Source organism: Entelurus aequoreus, linkage group LG07, assembly GCF_033978785.1.
Source record: "Entelurus aequoreus isolate RoL-2023_Sb linkage group LG07, RoL_Eaeq_v1.1, whole genome shotgun sequence".
In the NCBI taxonomy this organism is placed as follows: Eukaryota; Metazoa; Chordata; class Actinopteri; order Syngnathiformes; family Syngnathidae; genus Entelurus; species Entelurus aequoreus.
In genome coordinates, this window is record NC_084737.1 from 74,602,877 (window position 1) to 74,625,346 (window position 22,470).

The following is a 22,470-nucleotide window of genomic DNA, read 5'->3' on the forward strand; positions in this document are numbered from 1 at the left end:
ACACTGCGGATGTTTTTTTTTTGCTATCAGAGCAACGCAAACTTTCTTTCAGTGGCAGTGCAGGTTTGCGCTTACTGCCCCATCTAGTGGCCAGTTTGGGTATTTCTTCTTTTTTTTTTTTTTTTTTTTTTTTTTTTTAGAAGAACATGCATTAAATGTCACTGTGATGTAACCAATTTTTATTTGAATTTTTATTATTATCAGAATTTTACTTGGTTATTCGGTCAACAAAACTGTGCACCGTATTGGACAGATATACATTATAAGGCCCAAACTGTTTGTTTACATGTTTTTTTTATTTCTCTTTGCTATTTGGGCTTATTGGACCCTAATTACAATAAAAACTAAGAATCATCTTTTGATATGATGTACTTAGTCCATAAGTACACAAACGTGTACTTCATGTTTAGTGACATGCTAATTCTTATTTTTACACTTTTTTTTCTCCAAATTCCATTGTATGCTATACTCTTCTGACACCACCAGATGGCAGTATAAGTGTCCACATAAGCGGCCATAAGACCCCAATTCAGTAGTGTACACAATTTTGGAAATAAGAGCTAAAAGGTGCTGTCCACTAAGCCTTTAGAGGTTTTTAATGCAATAAAGTGCATTTGTATTAAAAAAAAACAAAAAAACTACACAATAATAAATGGTAAATGGGTTATACTTGTGTAGCGCTTTTCTACCTTCAAGGCACTCAAAGCGTTTTGACACTATTTCCGCATTCACCCACTCACACACACATTCACACACTGATGGCGGGCGCTGCCGTGCAAGGCCCTAACCACGACCCATCAGGAGCAAGGGTGAAGTGTCTTGCTCAAGGACACAACGGACGTGACTAGGTTGGTAGAAGCTGGGGATCGAACCAGGAACCCTCAGGTTGCTGGCATGGCCACTCTCCCACGCCGTCCCCTATATACATGCACATTCATAATAACATGTCATATTTACATATTTTCATCATTTTAAGTATTATATACACGCTGTAAGTATATATGTAGTATCTAGTAACATTCATAATAACATGTAATATGTATTTTCATCATTTTAAGTATTATATACACGCTGTAAGTATATATGTAGTATCTAGTAACATTCATAATAGCATGTAATATGTATTTTCATCATTTTAAGTATTATATACACGCTGTAAGTATATATGTAGTATCTAGTAACATTCATAATAGCATGTAATATTTACATATTTTTATCATTTTAAGTACTATATACACCTGTAAGTATATATGTAGTGTCTAGTAACATTCATAATAGCATGTAATATTTACATATTTTTATCATTTTAAGTATTATATACACGCTGTAAGTATATATGTAGTATCTAGTAACATTCATAATAGCATGTCATATTTATGTATTTTCATCATTTTAAGTATTATATACATGCTGTAAGTATATATGTAGTATCTAGTAACATTCATAATAACATGTAATATTTATATATTTTCATCACTTTAAGTATTATATACATGCTGTAAGTACATATGTAATGTAGTAACATTCATAATATGTCATATTTACATATTTTCATCATTTTAAGTATTATATACACGCTGTAAGTATATATGTAGTATCTAGTAACATTCATAATAACATGTAATATTGACATATTTTCATCATTTTAAGTACTATATACACTAAGTATATGTGTAATGTAGTCCCATTCATAATAACATGTCATATTTACATATTTTCATAATTTTAAGTATTATATACACGCTGTAAGTATACATGTAGTATCTAGTAACATTCATAATAACATGTAATATTTATATATTTTCATCATTTTAAGTATTATATACATGCTGTAAGTACATATGTAAAGTAGTAACTTTCATAATAACATGTAATATTTACATATTTTTATCATTTTAAGTACTATATACACGCTGTAAGTATATATGTAGTGTCTAGTAACATTCATAATAACATGTAATATTTATGTATTTTCATCATTTTAAGTATTATATACATGCTGTAAGTACATATGTAATGTAGTAACATTCATAATATGTCATATTTACATATTTTCATCATTTTAAGTATTATATACACGCTGTAAGTATATATGTAGTATCTAGTAACATTCATAATAACATGTAATATTGACATATTTTCATCATTTTAAGTACTATATACACTAAGTATATGTGTAATGTAGTCCCATTCATAATAACATGTCATATTTACATATTTTCATAATTTTAAGTATTATATACACGCTGTAAGTATATATGTAGTATCTAGTAACATTCATAATAACATGTAATATTTATATATTTTCATCATTTTAAGTATTATATACATGCTGTAAGTACATATGTAAAGTAGTAACTTTCATAATAACATGTAATATTTACATACTGTCATCATTTTAAGTATTATATACATGCTGTAAGTACATATGTAAAGTAGTAACTTTCATAATAACATGTAATATTTACATACTGTCATCATTTTTAAGTATTATATACAAGGCATAATTTCAACTTGAACAATTCTTGCAGTAACATTTTCAAGTCACTATCAGAACAAAAAACTAGTGACGTCATCTGCAAATAGCACCGGGACTGTATAAAATGAACAATTTAGGGCACAACACTGACCCCTGGAGGACGCCCCAGGTAATGTCCAGACATGCTCATAAAAAAATAATTAAAAAAAACCAACTAATGTATTTGAACGCCTACATCTCTACATGCACTTCAGGTCTATCTATCAAAATAAAGTTATTTTAAAAAAATGTTTATGGTCTTTTTATCAAAATCCTGATTTTATGACAAAACATAAAATATGTAATATTTTCCCCCAAAACATTTTCAAGTGGATTATTTGATGTGAAGTAATTGGTCAATAACTAATTTAAAAATGTATTTAATTCATTACTATTTTTTGAGCAATGACTTGAAAAATACCACTAAAATTGTTGGGGATCCAAAAGGGCCCCACTCATTTAAGTAGTATTAAGTCTTTTTTTTGTTTTTCACTTTTAACGCATAAGTCAGATTCAGATCTACAGTATACATCCATTATAAGTAGGGATGTCCGATAATGGCTTTTTGCCGATATCCGATATTGTCCAACTCTTAATTACCGATACCGATATCAACCGATACCGATATATACAGTTATTATTATTATGCCTAATTTGGACAACCAGGTATGGTGAAGATAAGGTCCTTTTTTTAAAAATAAAATAAAATAAAATAAATAAATTCAAAACCTTTTCTTGAATAAAAAAGAAACCGTTACATAGAAACTAGTAATGAATGAAAATGAGTCAAATTAACTGTTAAAGGTTAGTACTATTAGTGGACCAGCAGCACGCACAATCATGTGTGCTTACGGACTGTATCCCTTGCAGACTGTATTGATATATATTGATATATAATGTAGGAACCAGAATATTAATAACAGAAAGAAACAACCCTTTTGTGTGAATGAGTGTGTAAGAGTGTAAATGGGGTAGGGAGTTTTTTTGGGTTGGTGCACTAATTGTAAGTGTATCTTATTTTTTTATGTTGATTTAATTAAAAAACAAAAAAACAAAACAAAACGATACCGATTATTTCCGATATTAAATTTTAAAGCATTTATCGGCATCTCTAATTATAAGGCTTCTTTTCCATGTCTTTTGTTCGCGTTCATGCCCTTTTTTGTCAAAGACAACTGTTTTTTTATATGGCAAACACGAAATATGCAGTATTTTTTCACAAAAAAAAAAAACATTTTTAAATTGGAATTTTTGATGTGAATCGGAGCCTTGACTAGGTCAGTAATTCACAACATTGATTTCGATTCATTATTATTTGAGCAATGACAGCTTTAAATCAAACAAACACGCGTGGCAGCTTTGTGTTATCAGTCAACATTGCAACTTTGTCTAGTTACAGCTCACTTGTTTGCTATTTTATACCACCTTTTTGCAGCCCTTTGAGACACTTGTGATTAAGGGCTATATAAATAAACTTTGATTGATTTCCCATTTTCTTTTTTAGGGTCCGCACAGGACCATTGTCAAAGGAATCCCAAAGGGAGTTCCTTTTGCAATGGGACGAAAGGAACCTATTGAAATTGTAAGGTTTTATTATTATTCTTTCTTTTTTCTTCCGCAGCTTTGCGGACTACTTTTCCCCCCTTAACATGCTTCAAAACTCACCAAATTTGACACACACATAAAAAAAACGCGAACAAAACTCTTTAGTCAAAAAAACAAACCCCAAAACTCAAAATTGCGCTCTAGCGCCCCCTAGGAAGTAAACCGTCTCTAACTCCCACTAGGAAGGTCGTAGAGACATGAAACAAAAACCTCTATGTAGGTCTCACTTAGACCTACTTTTCATAATTCAACATCCTCGGGCAAAAATCAACAGGAGGTTGGCAAATCCCCCTTCAAGACAAACATTTACTAAAAACACTAATTTTTGCCTCTTTGAGCTGTAATTTCACCCCCTTAACATACTTCAAAACTCACCAAACTTTTCACACACATCAGGACTGGAGGAAATTGCGATCTAATGAAAAAACAGAACCCCAACACTCAAAATTGCGCTCTATAGAACAGAGACAAAACTGCTCCTCAGAGGAAAACACAGACAAAACTGCTTGTAACTTCCGGTAGGAACGTCTTAAGAGACATGAAACAAAAACCTCTATGTAGGTCTCACCTAGACCTACATTTCATAGATTGACATCCTTCAGCAAAAATCAACAGGAATTTTGCAATCCCTCTTTCAAAACTACATTTTTGTTAAAAGCGGTCACCAAATATCAAACATTATCTCCTCTGAGCGCGTTTGTCGTTTCGGCTTCAAACTACTACAGGAGAGAGATTGAACCCTTCTGATTAAAAGTTGACGAAAGCGTTTTGAAAAGTGCTACGGTTTTGATTTTACGAGCCTTCAAAGAAAAGAACCACTGTGCCGCAGCACCTAGGAAAAAAACACAGACACAACTTCCTCTAACTCCCAGTACGAATATCGTAGAGACATGCAACAAAAACCTCTATGTAGGTTTGACTTAGAGCTACATTTCATACACTGACATCCTTCAGCAAAAATCAACAGGAAGTTGGCAATCACTCCTTCAAAACACAAGTTTCATAAAAACACTCATTTTTGCTTCTTTGAGCTGTAATTTGACCCCCTTAAAATACTTCAAAACTCACCGAACTTTTTACACACATCAGGACTGGCGGAAATTGTGATCTAATTGAAAAACCGAACCCCAAAACTCAAATTTGTGCTCTAGCGCCCCCTAGGAATAAAACACAGACAAAACTGCTCCTCGTTGGAAAACACAGACAAAACTGCTTGTAACTTCCGGTAGGAACGTCTTAGAGACATGAAACAAAAACTTCTATGTAGGTCTCACTTAGACCTACATTTCATAGATTGACATCCTTCAGCAACTAGCACCTGCCAAATATGCGGACCCGACCAACGCTGCTTGCAGCTTTAATTTAAATTGTATTTGTAGCCATTGCAAAATTAGCCGCGGGCTGCACTTTGGACACGGCTGATATAAAGTGTGTACTCACTGTATTATCTACACAACATAACAACACACATCTCATACAATGGCCTTTTTATTTTATGTACAGAAATATATTGTAAACTAAAACTGCAAAGTGTGCAACATACAGAGAGAAACTCCCATCAAGGTGAGAGCCAGATAGGTCGAAGGACAGGTACAAACAAAATGAATGAAGAGGAAAAACCTGCTGCTGTGCGGTTTTGATGAACCAACATAGAGAACTGTCAGGCATACCTTTCTTAGCCGTGTCATCAACCTCATATTGCTTTATCACAACAAAAGTATTTAATTTTGGTAGGGACAAGCGGTAGAAAATGAATCGCTGGATGGATAGTTGCTTTTCAGGTTGTTTTCATACAAACAGTATGCTTTGCTTTCTTTGTCTTGCTGATATCCAGAATAGAGGGCAAAAGCAAAGAGAAGTGAAACCACTGATTAGTACCAAAAACAGCAATATTCACACTAATTTGGCACCATGACACTGTGATTGTAACTCCAAGTACGGTAGTCGGTTTGAAGCATCAATACGCTCCCCATTTGTTTGTGGTGGTTGGTTGGAGGAGACACAAAAGAGCATCTGTCCATCAACAATGGCCAGTGTGATCCTCTAAAGGCACGGTAAATGAAGGAGGTTGAACAAGAAGATGGGACAATTTCAATGGCTTGGATCCTCCTGTTTAAATCAGTCCGAACTATTTGTTCTTTTTTACACACAAATTCGTAATCCCAAACAGAAACAATTTCACTATGTAATGAATTTTATTGAATGAAGAGCATTTCTGCTTTCTGTGCAATGTGATTTATTTTTCGCAAAGCTAAAAAACAAATGTGGTTTTAGTTGTTTTTTTCCCCCGATCTGACAATATCATGATTCTGGAAGGAAAAACCAAACACAAGAGAATCAGAAAGTAAAATCAGAGAACAATACATTGAATTGTTGCTGTCTGGGGTAAAATGCCAACGATAAGAAAGCTTTTTTTTCCCATTCCAACCATAAAGTCGAGTTAATGGAACAGTTTAGATTCCAACAACTCAAACAGGATCCATCGACTGTCTAACGCTGACATTTTACAAATGACAGAGTGCAAATAAAGCAAACAAGACGGCGACTGCAGCTCTCCTATTAAAAGGCTCCACTAAATCTTTTGTTTTCCAATGACCTTGTTTGTATCAAACCAATATAAGAGTGAATGACCCGAGAAGGACTGCAATAGTTGAACAGCTATTGCTAAATCTGGCAGCGCTCTACAACTTCACCAGCATAGTCCAGAATGACCTGGAGTCAGACTTGTGCAGGAGCAGGTTTCAAAGTGGTAAACGAACCTCAAACAAAAGAAACAAGCAGTTTTCTGGTGTCCTTGAAGTGTGACACTCCAGGTGAAAAGGCAGCAAAGGAACTCTTGGTCCAGAATATTCTCAGCTGGCACTTTTTTTTCCTTTTGTTAGTCATCGTAGTTCCGCAACAAGAGCGTCTCTCTTCTCTTTACTTGCTGTGTTGCCAAACCACCAAAAACCCTGAAGTCAAAGCGAGAGTCTGGCAAGTACGAGCTCTTTCTTGTGGCCGCTCAGACAAAGACGAGGAAATTGTACATCCGATTTGCCGTTGATTTAAAAAGCAAGAGGACGCGGCGCCCGGTGCCTTCAACGCAACATCCTGCCTCTGAGGCTTCAAGCAGGACGAGGTGACGACACGTGTGAAAGAGAAAAGCCATCTGGCCGTCAGAGAGTGCGTGACCAGGTCCAACATCCCAGTCATGGTGCGCACTACGACCTGGATGGTGCGTCCTCGAAGCTGATGATGCTCGACTCCGGGTTGGGCTGCGCTCCTCCGCTGTGCGACATGGAGGACGAGGAGAGCGACATGCCGAGGAGTCCCCCCGATGTTGGTCTGGGAGTGGAAGAGGGCGTGTCACGCGGGAGGAGCGGCTCCAAGTCTGTCCTGACCTCGTTGTCCTCCTCGTCTTCTTCGTCGTCGTCCATGCTGGGCCAGGCGGACTGGTCCTCCACGCGCTTTAGACGCTCGTTCAGCGCCTTGAGGGCCAGTTGTCTAGGGAGGAAGACGACAGAAAAGGTCAATTCTTCACTCGTAGCAGGGTCGCTTTGTAAGACACTAATCTATATTACTTACGTATAAAATACTACACGGTCTAGCTCCAGCCTATCTTGATTGTATTGTACCATATGTCCCGGCAAGAAATCTGCCTTCAAAGAACTCCGGCTTATTAGTGATTCCCAGAGCCCAAAAAAAGTCTGCCGGCTATAGAGCGTTTTCTATTCAGGCTCCAGTACTCTGGAATGCCCTCCCGGTAACAGTTAGAGATGCTACCTCAGTAGAAGCATTTAAGTCCCATCTTAAAACTCATTTGTATACTCTAGCCTTTAAATAGACCCCCCCCTTTTTAGACCAGTTGATCTGCCGTTTTTTTTCTTTTCTGCTGGGGCACAGGTCATGGATGAAGTGCTGGCTGTCCAGAGTCGGGACCCGGGGTGGACCGCTCGCCTGTGCATCGGTCGGGGACATCTCTGCGCTGCTGACCCGTCTCCTGCTGGCCCCACTATGGACTGGATTCTCACTATTATGTTAGATCCACTATGGACTGGACTTTCACAATATTATGCTAGACCCACTCGACGTCCATTGCATCCGGTCTCCCCTAGAGGGGGGGGTCACCCACATCTGCGGTCCTCTCCAAGGTTTCTCATTGTCTCATTGGGGACGGCGTGGCGAAGTTGGTAGAGTGGCCGTGCCAGCAATCGGAGGGTTGCTGGTTACTGGGGTTCAATCCCCACCTTCTACCATCCTAGTCACGTCCGTTGTGTCCTTGGGAAAGACACTTCACCCTTGCTCCTGATGGCTGCTGGTAGCGCCTTGCATGGCAGCTCCCTCCATCAGTGTGTGAATGTGTGTGTGAATGGGTGAATGTGGAAATACTGTCAAAGCGCTTTGAGTACCTTGAAGGTAGAAAAGCGCTATACAAGTACAACCCATTTATCATTTATCATTGTCATTCACATTGACATCCCACTGGGTTGTGAGTTTTTCCTTGCCCTTATGTGGGCTCTGAACCGAGGATGTCGTTGTGGCTTGTGCAGCCCTTTAAAACACTTGTGATTTAGGGCTATATAAATAAACATTGATTGATTGATTGATTGATTATCAGGTTAGCAAATCGCTGACCTGTCATGAGGACATTAAAGGGGAACTGCACTTATTTTTGGAAATTTTGCCTATCGTTCACAATCGTGATGATAGATGGATTTTTTTTAATGCATTCTGAATATTAAATAAACGTAAATAAAAGCCCGCTTCTCCGCTTACAGGGAGGTTCTCTATTTCGCCCATAAAATCCAATAAATAACCAAACACCACCAAGATTCAATTTACATTGTGTGACTTGAATATTAACCAATTATTAGTAATATTGTTATTATAAGCGCTAACGCAGACGAACAAAGCATTGCATAACTAGGGAGTCTGCACCGCGCTGGCATATTTGTTTAAAAACATTGATGTGAGTCACAGCGTGGCATCAGAGAACCCTCCGTAAACACGCGAGGGTGAGCCAAAGAGGATGTCCTGTGCATCGCCTGTTAGGCGTTGAGAGGAGCAAACGGCCGTAACAAAGGCACATAAAAAAAATACCAGTATGGCGGTATAGTCTCAAATATATACCACTTTCTAAAATATACCGGTATTAAGTGTAATACCGGTAAATCGCGCAGCCCTAAGATTACATATATACTTACATCATGTACAGTACATGCCAATAAAAAGGAAGTCTAAGTCTAAAAGTTTGGACTCACCTCCTCATTCAATGCGTTTTCTTTATTTTCATGACTATTTACATTGTAGATTGTCACTGAAGGCATCAAAACTATGAATGAACACATGTGGAGTTCTGTACTTAACAAAAAAAGTGAAATAACTGAAAACATGTTTTATATTCTAGTTTCTTCAAAATAGCCACCCTTTGCTCTGATTACTGCTTTGCATACCCTTGGCATTCTCTTGATGAGCTAACTCCTTCAAGACTGTTGGAAAACCATTTCAGGTGACTACCTCTTGAAGCTCATCGAGAGAATGCCAAGAGTGTGCAAAGAAGTAATCAGAGCATATGGTAGCTATTTTGAAGAAAAACTAGAATATAAAACATGTTTTCAGTTATTTCACCTTTTTTGTTAAGTATATAACTCTACTAGAGCTGCAACTAACGATTAATTTGATAATCGATTAATCTGTCGATTATTACTTCGATTAATCAATTAATAATCGGATAAAAGAGACGAACTACATTTCCATCCTTTCCAGTATTTTAGTGAAAAAAACCAGCATACTGGTACCATACTTATTTGGATTATTGTTTCTCAGCTGTTTGTACATGTTGCAGTTTATAAATAAAGGTTTATTAAAAAAAATAAAAAAATAAAATAAAAAAAATAAATAAAAAATGCCTCTGTGCATGCGCAAAGCATATATCCAATGAATCGATGACTAAATGAATCGCCAACTATTTTTATAATCGATTTAATCGATTAGTTGCAGCCCTAAACTCCACGTGTTCATTCATAGTTTTGATGCCTTCAGTGACAATCTACAATGTAAATAGTCATGAAAATTACAAAAACACATTGAAAGAGGAGAAGGTGTGTCCAAACTTCAGGCCTGTACTGTATATAAAATCTTAATGGAAGTGTTTGGGTGTTTTGCAAGGGCTTTGTAGGCGGAATTGCAGGGCTCCAATAGGCTCCATTATAAGCAAACTTTTGATCACATTTAATATTGAGCATACATTAAAAAAAAATAACATCCATCGTCATCATAATGATTGTGAACAATATGCAAAATTACCCCCAAAAAGTGCAGTTCCTCTTTAATGCTTTACACATGCTTATAAAAAGAAAGACCATTACCTAAAGTGCAGTACCATATTGAGGCCTTTGGTGTTTCGTACATTTCCTTACTCATGAGTTAAAGTTAGGTTTCCCACATAAACCACCTCCACCAGTGACATCATGGAAGGTTCCAGTAGCATCTCTGGTGTATTCCATGCCCAAGAGGATTAAGGCAGTGCTACTGTAGAAAACAGTTGGGTTCACACTTTACTTGTGTTGCCAGCTATTTAGACAACATTGGCTCCGTGTAGGAAAGTGCGATATAGACAATGTACGATATAAAGTTGGCCGACGAATAGAGCTTTTAGTGGTTAGAGTGTCCGCCCTGAGATCGGTAGGTTGTGAGTTCAAACCCCGGCTGAGTCATACCAAAGATGATAAAAATGGGACCCATTACCTCCCTGCTTGGCACTCAGCATCAAGGTTTGGAATTGGGGGTTAAATCACCAAAAATGATTCTAGGGCGCGGCCACCGCTGCTGCTGCTCACTGCTCCCCTCACCTCCAAGGGGGTGAAAAAGGGGATGGGTCAAATGCAGAGGACAAATTTCACCACACCTAGTGTGTGTGTGACTATCATTGGTACTTTAACTTTACGGTTACATCGTGATAATGCAATCCACATTTCCAAAAAAACTAAGTTCCACAATGTGCTGCACCGTAGTTAACACTTTTAAAAGGATACAACTCAGGACAGTCAAGTGTAAGAAACACTTAACTAAAAAAATAAGAAGAAAATTACAGACCTCTGTCAGCATTTTAAGAGGGAGAGCTTGCACAATACGTGGCTGACTAAATTTTGACTATTTTGCCCCACTGTGTAACAAAGTTTAATTTCTACAGTATTGCCCCTTTAAATTCAGATTGGTCGTTTCTTCTCACCTCCTCCTCTCTGCATCCTGTGGGTCTGTCCCCGGCAGGCTGATAGTGATGGACGACGGCGCCCCCACGTCGTACCTCTTCACCATCTTCCTGCACACCTTCACCTTGACCAGGGTGGCATGGACGAGCCCCGCCAGCAGACCCACCACCGGCTGCAGTGCCTCGGGGAAGAAGCTTGCGAAGGCGAAGTGGTCAGACATGTCCCCGCGGCCCCGGCTGTGCCTCTGGTAGAAGCGCAGGTAGACCCAGCCGGAGAAGGCGCCGTAGCTGTACGCTGCCAGGGGGGCGGAGCTCTCCAGCAGCCCTGAGAGACGCAGTAAGGCCAAGAGGAGGAGGACCAAAGCCGGCGCTGCTTTGAGCCTTACCTGGTAAGTCAGAAAATATAGATCATAATTCTTGTGAGGAGAAACTGCTCAAGGATGTGGTTTAGGTACAAGGAAGTCATTCAGTGAATTGCAAAGGAAGAACCTCCACTTTCCGCTCTCTGGCATTTTAAAGAGCAATGATGACACGTTCTAGTGCAGTGATTTTCAACCACTGTGCCGTGGGAAATTATGCAACTTCACCTAATTGCTCCAAAAAATATTTTTTGCAAATCAATAATAATGTGTCGTAGTCTTGTAATACTCCGTATCAGTAGGTGGTAGCAGGTAGTTCATATGCTTGGTAGAAGTCGGAACGAGTCGAGGATGGTTTGTCGTGATCCCAATATGCACAGCACAGCGTGCAGGTAAAGAGGTATGTAACGCTTAAACCAAAAATTAACAAAAGGCAAGTCCCGCTAGGAAAAGGCACTGAAGCATAGGTATGGCCATGCAAAACAAAAGTAAAACTGAACTGGCTACGAAGTCAACAAAAACAGAATGCTGGACGACAGCAAAAACTTACAGCGTGTGGAGCAAAGACGGCGTCCACAAAGCACATCCGTACATGACATGACAATCAACAACGTCCCTAGCGTACGCACAACTTCAATAGTCTTGATTGCGAAAACAAAGCAGGTGCGGGCAATAGCACTCAAAGGAAGGTGTGAAGCTGCTATAGGAGAACACCAACAAAACAGGAAGGGTCACCAAAATAACAGCACAAAACAGGAACTAAAGCACTACAGACAGGAAACAACAACAAACTCAAAATAAGGCACGACAACCTGGTGGAGTTTCATTTTTTAACCTTTTCTGCTGGTGGTGTGCCTATGTATTTTTTTTATGAAAAAAAATGTGCCTTGGCTCAAAAAAGGTTGAAAAACACTGTTCTAGTGTGTCGCACAGGACTGTGGGTGGTGTTAAGTCATTGTCCAATTTGCATAATTGGCCATGGCACATATCTTCTTTTCATTATAAGGCAACACATATATTTTATATCAAGTATTCATAACAACATTACAGCTTTCTTTCATTACAGTATTCCATTTGACATGTTTTTTTCCCTAAAAAAACAGCCCTTAACAGCACTTTGGATACCCCTGGTTTACGTATGTCTCCTAACCCTGTGTTCTACGCACCATCGCTAGTCATCACTCTGGCTAGTCAAAGGTTGGTTAAACATGTTCCACACCGACAGCAAGTCAGGACCAGGTATGCTCACTGCTAACCTAACCGCTACGCTAACTTTAAACAACATCAAGAAACAAGTGTTTAGTAAACTTTAAGTGACAGCAGAAAGAGGCATGTGATTTGAACTTAGAAAATAAGCCGGGGGTGTGGGGACCGCAGGTCCTCAGACAGGTCCAGGGCAGTGCCCTGGTGGGGGGACAAGGGGGGAAAGCCCGCCCGAAGCTCCTGGATTTTCAGCAACTGGACATAAAATACCACCATTTAAAGATGTTTTAGTGTTTAAAGAATTTAAAAATGATCAACAGAGTTGACATAAATACATACCCCATTCATCCAAATGAATCACTATGTCTGTTTCAGTCACTATGTTATTTAGTCACTACATACAACTTGTGCTCACATCCACAGGAACCACATGGGTTAGCCTACTCTATGCAGTATTTACAACCTTACTAAATTGGCCCTAGTGTGTGAATGTGGGTGTGAATGTTGTCTATCTGTGTTGGCCATGTGATGAGGTGGTGACTTGTCCAGGGTGCTATCCGAGTGCAGTTAGGATAGGCTCCAGCACCCCCCGTGACCCCGCAAGGGACAAGCCGTAGAAAATGGATGGATGTATAGTGTTCACTTCACAGCCACAGGTGGTTCATCAAGTTATTTACATTATTAGGGACAGAGGACCCTATTGTATTTGTAAGGTTGTATTATTATTATACCGCCGCCTCTTTGAGCTGTAATTTGACCCCCTTAACATGCTTCAAAACTCACCATATTTGACACACATCAGGACTGGCGAAAACTGCGATCTAATCAAAAAACCTAGCCCCAAAACTCAAAATTGCACACTAGCGCCCCCTAGGAAGAAAACACAGACAAAACTGCCTGTAACTTCCACTACGAATGTCGTGGAGACATGAAACAAAAACCTCTATGTAGGTCTCACTTAGACCTAGATTTCATACACTGACATCCTTCAGCAAAAATCAACAGGAAGTTTGCAATTCCCCCTTCAAAACAAAAGTTTTGTAAAAACAGTCACCTTTGCCTCTTTGAGCTATAATTTGACCCCCTTAACATGCTTTAAAACTCACCAAACTGGACACACACATCAGGACTGGCAAAAATTGCGATCCAATAAAAAAAACCAACCCCAAAACTCAAAATTGCGCTCTAGCGCCCCCTAGGAAGAAAACACAGACAAAACTGCCTGTAACTTCCAGTAGGAATGTCGTAGAGACATGAAACAAAAACCTCTATGTAGGTCTCACTTAGACCTAGATTTCATTCACCGACAACCCCCAGCAAAAATCAACAGGAAGTTTGCAATTCCCCCATCAAAACAAAAGTTTTGTAAAAACCGGTCACCTTTTTTTAAACATTATCTCCTCTGAGCGCGTTTGTCGTGTTGGCTTCAAACTAGCACAGGAGAGAGATTGAACCCTTCTGATTAAAAGTTGACGAAAGAGTTTTAATTACTGCTCCGGTTTGGATTTTATGTGCCGTCAATGTCGGTCCCGTCCATCGCTGCTTGCAGCTTTAATTTATACTGTACATTACTTTGGCATTTTTGCTTTGATGGCTCTGACATGAGCCTTCCTGGCAAATTTCTGAGAAGCTTGCATTTTCCTTTTTGTTTCTGCTATAGTGGATTCTGCCTTAGATTTTATAGCCAATTTCTGTCTCTTCGACTCCCTCTCCACTTCTAACTGCTCCAAATGCAAAACTCATAGAGTACAAATAATGTTTATTATATTAGCTAACTTTCTTTATCTGAATAGCCATTTGTGATTTATAGCATGAAATAACAAATATCTATTCAATGTCATAATATAAACAGTAGAAATAATGAACAAAATGTCCGCTACTGTCTTGTTGTAAAACACCAATGATAATGAAATTTAGCATTTAGACACGCTATACTTTAGCAAAAATAATCACATGTCTGCCACAATCATGTGTATTAAATCTTCCATGTCAAGAGCCGTTTTCATTTGGGCTTATATGGTAAACACCTAAAATTTAAGTTTTGGGCATTGTTTTAACTAGACGCATATTTTGTTCAGAGAATGTTGAGGATTCTTGAAATTGCCACAAATACGCCAGTATTTAGACCAACTAGAGCTGATGCCATTTTTGTCATGACGTCATGTCCGCATACAGGTCAGATTGCATTCACATTAGATATCCCAATTTTTTTGTAATGTAAATGGTCACTAAAAAGATCTGATTTGACAAGAAAAATCTGAATTGGAAATTCAACGCCGCAGTGTGAACATAGCCTAAATTGAACAGTCACCCCAAAAATCAGAATCAAATTGAATTGTGAAGTGGCCAAAGATTCCAGTCTCGAGTAGTATCAGTATATGATTGATACTAGAGTGATTAGGTCGATATTTTAATATTATTTTGTTAATGTTTACAAATTCAGAGAATAATTCCCTGGACACAAGAGGACTGAAAGCAAAAACCAAAAGATTTAAATGAGTATTTTTTGCTTTTGTTTAATTATCATGTACTGTTGACTTTGTGTTGCACAAACAATTTTATGCAATATCAGGGAACATGGAACTAGTTTAAATATTTTGTTGATATCATTAAACTGTCAGTTGCACTCACCATAAATGCATTTGAACACTTTACAGTTAATACATGTGATCGGTATCGGCCGATCACGGATGACTGAAATCGGCAACGTAAAATCCTGATCGGAACACTCTTAATCCTCAGTCTGAATTGCAGTAAGAAATGTTGTTTTAAAAAGTGTATGTTATATTTGAATATTAAGATGTATATTTACAACTAAAAATTTAAATAAATGTATTTATTGTTTCTAACATGCAGCAAACATTTAAAAATGAGCTTAATTAGAAGTAAAATTGCACTAATAGTGGCCAAACAGACTTAGTGTCAGTGCATGTCGGATATTGATGGCCTCACCTGTGGAACTCTGAGCACCGTCGTATCCCCCATGGTCTGCTTCAGCGCCACCAGGACACCTCCCAGAAAGCCAGCCACTCCATGGACGCGGACCGCAAACAAGAAGTCCAGGTTAAAGGTGGCCGCGTAGGTGAAGAGGTAGGAGAGGCCCGCTAGAAGGCCAGCGGATACATTTACCACGGCGAAAAAGATCAGCAGTTCCAGTGCGCCCCACAGAGGCTCCAGCAGGCGCCCACAAGCCATTACGGTGCCCACGTTGGCCGCCACGCCCCACACATGCTGCTCCACGAGCCCATGGGTGACGAGCGTCCACACCCAGAAGTTAGGAGGAAAGAGATAACCCGGGGTGATTCCCAGTGCGTACGACGTGTCCACAGCCCAAGAGAGCAGGTAGAGGAGAACCACCAGGGCACTTATGGCCTTCACCACCACGCTGGTGCTGGCGAGCGCGGCCAAGAAGTGCTGTCTCGCCACGGGCAAGTAACGATTCATTTTTTCTGGAAGATCCCTCCAAAGACGATCAAGGGTAGTCGGGGTCAGGTTAATTAATGGCAGGTGGCGAAGTGAGTCTTGAAGGTCCAGACACCATCACACGCCTCATTTCTCTGGGAGTGACCTTTGGAGAGAATGCAAAGTTAAGCTGGAGCGCTGATTTGATTACTTTGTTCAACAGAAGCAACGACTACACAAATCCATACAGTGCCAAGAAGTCAAAGACTAATGAGACAAAAGATGTATTTTTTATCTTAATAATCTACATAATATTGGTTAATAGTCGAGGTTTCTGTGGTTTATCCGTTATACAACGCGCAATATACGTTAGGTCAGGAAAAAACACAGAGGCTATATCATCCCTACAAGCCTGTTTCGCAGGTTTCCCTGCTCGTCAGGGGATTTTATTAATTTAATTTTATTTTATTAAAATCCCCTGACGAGCAGGGAAACCTGCGAAACAGGCTTGTAGGGATGATATAGCCTCCGTGTTTTTTACTGACCTAACGTATAATATATTTAATTTTTATCCTGTAAAGCGTCTTTGAGTACCCTGAAAAGCGCTATACCAAATAAAATGTATTATTATTATTATAATATTGGCTATAGATGAAAACACTTAAATATTCTATGTATTAAATGGAAAATATTGAAATTCACTGATGTTGTAAATTGGTCAAACAGACAAAATCATGAAGCGAGCAAACAACAACAACCATCTACAAAACCATTGGGTTGAGTTTTTCCTTGCCCTGATGTGGGATCTGAGCAGAGGATGTCGTTGTGGCTTGTGCAGCCCTTTGAGACACTCGTGATTAAGGGCTATATAAGTAAACATTGATTGATTGATTGAAAACAACTTAAAACAAATACAACCTTTGGACATTGACATTGTTATCACCAGGAAAGATTAGGTCACCTACCTAGGTTCCATTCTAGAGGCTAATCTTTCCTGTGATAAAATGGCAACCAAGGTAATCAGAAAGGTCAACCAACGAACGAGATTTCTCTACAGAATCTCCTCTCTGGTCAACAAAAGCACCTTGAAGATTCTAGCGGGAACTCTCGTTCAACCCTTTTTCGATTACGCATGCTGGTACCCTAGCACCTCCAAAACCCTCAAATCTAGACTCCAAACATCCCAGAACAAGCTAGTCAGATTACTTCTAGACCTCCACCCCAGATCAAACCTCACTCCTACCCACTTCTCCAAAGTGGGCTGGCTCAGGGTGGAGGACAGAGTAAAACAACTTGCACTGAGCCTAGTCTATAAATTCCGCTACACCTCCCTGATACCGAAGTACATGTCAAACTACTTCCTTAACGTAAATGACCGCCATAACCACAACACCAGGGGGAGTTCCACAAACCACGTTAAACCCAGATTCCGATCTAACAAAGGTCTTAACTCATTCTCCTTCTATGCCACATCAATATGGAATGCACTCCCAACAGGTGTAAAAGAAAGTGCATCTCTATCCTCCTTCGAAACCGCAATAAAACAACACCTCCAGGTAACTTCAACCCTTGACTAACACCCTCCCCCTTCCACATCCCCGGATTGTAAATAACCAAATGTAAATAATCAAATGTATTTCAAATGTATATACTTGTTCTTATGATATCTGAACTCACTATGTCCACTACTTGCTGTACATATCCTACCAAGTCAGACCTACACTGTTTCAATGCCCATTTCTCTGATGATGACTGAAGTGTTGATATCAACCAAACCCTCCTCATCCCCACCCCCCCGGATTGTAAATAATGTAAATAATTCAATGTATATACTCTGATGATTAACTTGTGTGATGACTGTATTATGATGATAGTATATATTTGTACCATGAATTGATTAACATGGACCCCGACTTAAACAAGTTGAAAAACTTATTCGGGTGTTACTATTTAGTGGTCAATTGTACGGAATATGTACTTCACTGTGCAACCTACTAATAAAAGTTTCAATCAATCATTCAAAAGACATGGTAATCATGATCAGGGCTGCAACAATTAATCGATTGAATCTATGTATTTAATTGGAAAAAAATCTTAAATTATAATTATGTTGCTTCAAGTATTTGTTTTGAGTTATAAATATTTAAAAAATCTCTCAAATCCATAACAATAATTACGCCTGCATTGGGTCCGTGCTGCAGTGGAGAGCCGTGGTGATGCCCTGCAATTTTTTTATTTTTAAGAATGCACATAGGGCCGAGCGATACATCGATATACGCGATATATCGCGGGTTTGTCTCTTTGCGATACAGAAAATTACTATATCGTGATATTCGAGTATACGTTCTCACACAGTTGCTTTTAGCTGCTGGCATTACACGACAGGCTCTTCCCACTCCTTCTTGTGTCTCCTTCTCACAGACAGTAAGCGCACCTTCTTACATACGTCACATACGTATATGCCCTCGCGCAGCAGAGACGTAGTGGCATGGGTAACGTTAGCTGTGGCGCGAGTGGTAATACAAGAGAAAGAAGGTGCGAATCTGGTAACAAATGAAGGAAGAATGACATCCCAAGAAAAACAGCAGGGGTTCCATCGTCTGGCGGTGGTTTGGCTTCAAGCGGGAAGATGTCGAACAGACAACCGTAATTTGTCAAGTGTGGGGCAAAAGCGTTTCTACAAAAAGTAGCATTACTGCTAATATGTAGCATCATTTGAAAAGTCACCTGCTAGAGAATGAAGAGTGCTTACTCCGCATGTCAACATCTCCATTCGGTGCCACACGCCCACACCATCAAAATGCCGAGGCAAACATTTCCAGATCAACACCGTATGAAAAAAAGAGTCGACAAAAGGAGATAATGTCGTGGAATACATGTAATTATGTGGAGCCCGACTTAAACAAGTTGAAAAACTTATTCGGGTGTTACCATTTAGTGGTCAATTGTACGGAATATGTACTGTACTGTGCAATCTACTAATAAAAGTTTCAATCAATCAAAAAGTCTGCAGTAACCTACCACATAGCGAAGGACGAACACTATTTGATTTCCTATTATGCAGCTCATTTTTATTTGACACTTATTGAAATATCTTGTGTGACATCATGTTTTAAACTATTGTAGTGGCGTTCTGTACAAAAAGGGCACTTTAATTTAGTGTTGTTTTGATAAGTCATCTTAGTGACACTAGGCACAAAAGTGCACTATAAGCTTGTTTTAAAATGTCACAGACAATCTTGCACTTTCTGTTTTGAAATGACATGAATGTTTGTGCCACTGCTTAATAACTCTTTAATAAATACACTTTTGGTCAATTGACTTAGTTGTGATTTCCTTCTCTGCATGAAAGTTTAAAATGAGCATATATCAGACCTGGGTATTGTACGGCCCGCGGGCCGCATCCGGCCCTTTGCGCATCTGTGTCCGGCCCGCGTGAGGCCAATCATAAATTAAAAAATACATTTCAAAAAGTATCTATGTCGAGTGTGCAATACAACGGTGCTGCTTTTGTTTTGAAAAGCGTTATTTGTATTACTTCCGTGTGGACGTATGCGCGTGTGCGATTGTGAGTGAATTGAACGGCGCAATCACAAATTACAAAATAAAGTTTAAAAAACATCTATGTCGTGCGCGCAATACAACTGTGCTGCTTTTATTTTGAAATGTGTTATTTATGCCGTATGTCCGGGGGGAACCTGTGAGTGAAGGTGCATAGAGACAAGTGATGAGACGCTAAAAAAAGAAAAGTTAATGACGAATGGCGTGTTTTCAACAAGACATGGACTGGCAAGTATTTCTTTACAGAAATTAATGGTAAAGCTGTGTGCTTAATTTGTGGTACACAGCTTGCTGTGTTTAAAGAATATCATTTTAATCGCCACTACACGACGAAACACGAGGGAAAATACCGGAATGTGTCTGATGAAGCGCGCGGAAGGGAGGCTGATGCGTTGATGGTAAAACTGCAAACCCAACAAGGACTTTTTGCCATATTTCACACCCCCAGAGATGCAGCTGTCAGGACAAGTTTCATCATTTCTCACAAAAGCGCCAGAAAAAGTAAGGCGTTTTCTGACGGAGAGTTTATTAAGGAGTGCTTATTGGACTCTGTTGCGCTATGCCCGGAGACATGGACTGTTTTTCGCTAACTTTGGATGAGAGCTGTGATTTACGTGACACCGCCCAGCTGCTCTTCTTCTTACGTGGGATAACTGCAGACTTTCAAATCACGGAGTAGCTGGCAGCCATGCAGTCAATTAAAGAGACAACCACAGGTAATGACTTGTTCACATAGGTAAATGCGTGTTTGGACATATTAGGACTGAAATGGGACAAGCTGGCAGGTGTGACAATCCAATCCACTTTATTTATATAGCACATTTAAACAACAAAATGTTTCCAAAGTGCTGCACAACAATATTAAAAACAATATTCAAATATTATCCTTAGCTCCACCAATGACTGAATAAAAAGAAAAAAGAATTACATATAAAACCAATATAAAAAACAATATAAAATAAATATGGTTAAAAACTATTTTTAACAACAGATGGTTGTCCAAATCTGATGGGGAAAAATGTTGGATAATGCAGGATAAAGTGACCGTCAAAAACAAATCTGCTTTTGTATAAAGTTAAGTTAGGTTAAATTAAATTATTATTACTATCATCATTATTATTTATCTTACGGTATATCAAAAATAATATTGAGCAAAATGTAATTGAAATATTGTCGTGTGGCCCTCCAGCATTGCTCGGGTTGCTTAAGCGGCCCCCGGTGAAAATTAATTGCCCACCCCTGGCATATATTAATGCAGTATGAAGAAGAATGTTTTAATGTAGACACACAGAATCATCATACTGCTGTGATTATATGCATCAAGTGTTCATTCAAGGCTAAGGCAAAATATCGAGAGATATATCGTGTAGCGCGATATGGCATACAAATAGCGAGATAGTAAAAAAGGCCATATCGCCCAGCCCTAAATGCACACATGATAAAAGTGCAATTTAAAATGTCAATGTTGTGCATTTATTAGAAAAAAATGAATGACGGTTATGGCAAATAGCAAAACTCATTGGGGTGCGAATAAATCCGCTTTGTTTTGTCTGGCTGCTGCTTTTCGGTTGACTTGTGCAAAGTGTAAACATGTGATGTTGTTAGCGTCATTTAAACATCACCACGTCAATGCTCGCACTTTTTTTTTTGCACAATTCTATCGGCACACATACGAACAACACGTTTAAGATGAGCGCAGTGTAGAGCAAAGTATTTATCAATGGAAGAATCTCCCCCAAAAGGTGCGTGTTTTTCACAAGCCTGCTAGCATGTCAACAAGGGGGGGAAGCTAATGCTAGCTAGCTGGCTGGCTAAGTGAAAGTGAAGTGTCCGCCATGCAGGGCTGTAATATTACAACTTAGTTACGTTAGGAGATCAAGCAAATAACTCGTCATTTCACCTGGGGGAACCAACGCAGTCGACGGAGCTCCGGTCGGGGTCCTCTGCGACCTCTCGGCCCGGCGACATCTACCTGGGCGAGCCCGAGGATTCCCTCCCCGTCGGACAGCAACAGGCCTTCCAAACAACACTTGAGACACAGCGAGCGAAAATGGCGGTGTGGTCGGAGTGTTCGTAACGCTCCCCCGGCCTTGTTTTTTGTATTTAAATGTGTCCTTTGTCTCCTGGAAGGTGGAGAAGATAATTAGTAGCTGGACGAGTTGGCCTCCTGTCACTAAACTGCACTCGACGGGCTTGCGCTGCCTGCTGCTTCAGTCATCCCGTGCAAGAAGCGTCAAGTCACGTAACACTAGAGCATGCTGGGAAATGGAGTTCCATACCAATAAGCTGCCCACACGTTTGCCTGTATTTTTTCCCCCCTTCTCTCTTCACATCATGCCAGGTGTCTCCAACTTTCAAAAAGAAAATGAGAAAGTTTTAAAGAGGTGCTGTTTGGATTTACACTGTATGAAAAAAAATTTGAAAAGGAATTTTACCTTTGTACGAAGCTCCTAAAGGGACATGAGGGAAATTTTATTTTTTATAATTTTTTTATTTTTTTATTTATTTTTTAGACATGTATCTCGTGTGCACGAGAAACTTTTGATAAAGTTATACATTTTTTTTATAATTTTTTATTTATTATTATGTTTTTTTAGACATGTATCTCGTGCGCACGAGATACATGTCTAAAA

The 22,470-nt window shown here is 39.2% G+C and overlaps 1 protein-coding gene across 3 annotated transcripts in view; it reads right to left on the reverse strand.

Moving 5' to 3' along the window:
* Positions 1 to 5,595: 5,595 nt before the first annotated feature.
* tmem115 (transmembrane protein 115) overlaps positions 5,596 to 22,470 on the reverse strand; it is a 115,521-nt gene continuing 98,646 nt past the window's right edge. Inside the window, exons 1-4 of one of the 3 annotated variants that reach the window (XM_062054495.1) lie at positions 21,738 to 22,162; positions 15,827 to 16,442; positions 11,334 to 11,698; positions 5,596 to 7,606 (exon numbers count right to left, since the gene is read on the reverse strand). In XM_062054495.1, coding sequence (XP_061910479.1) covers positions 7,324 to 7,606; positions 11,334 to 11,698; positions 15,827 to 16,318 — 1,140 coding nt within the window. In that variant the 5' untranslated portion in view covers positions 16,319 to 16,442; positions 21,738 to 22,162 and the 3' untranslated portion in view covers positions 5,596 to 7,323. Of the gene's footprint in view, positions 7,607 to 11,333; positions 11,699 to 15,826; positions 16,443 to 19,003; positions 19,121 to 21,737; positions 22,163 to 22,470 lie in introns of those variants that run through there. The other 2 variants (XM_062054496.1, XM_062054497.1) reach the window with 2 other exon arrangements.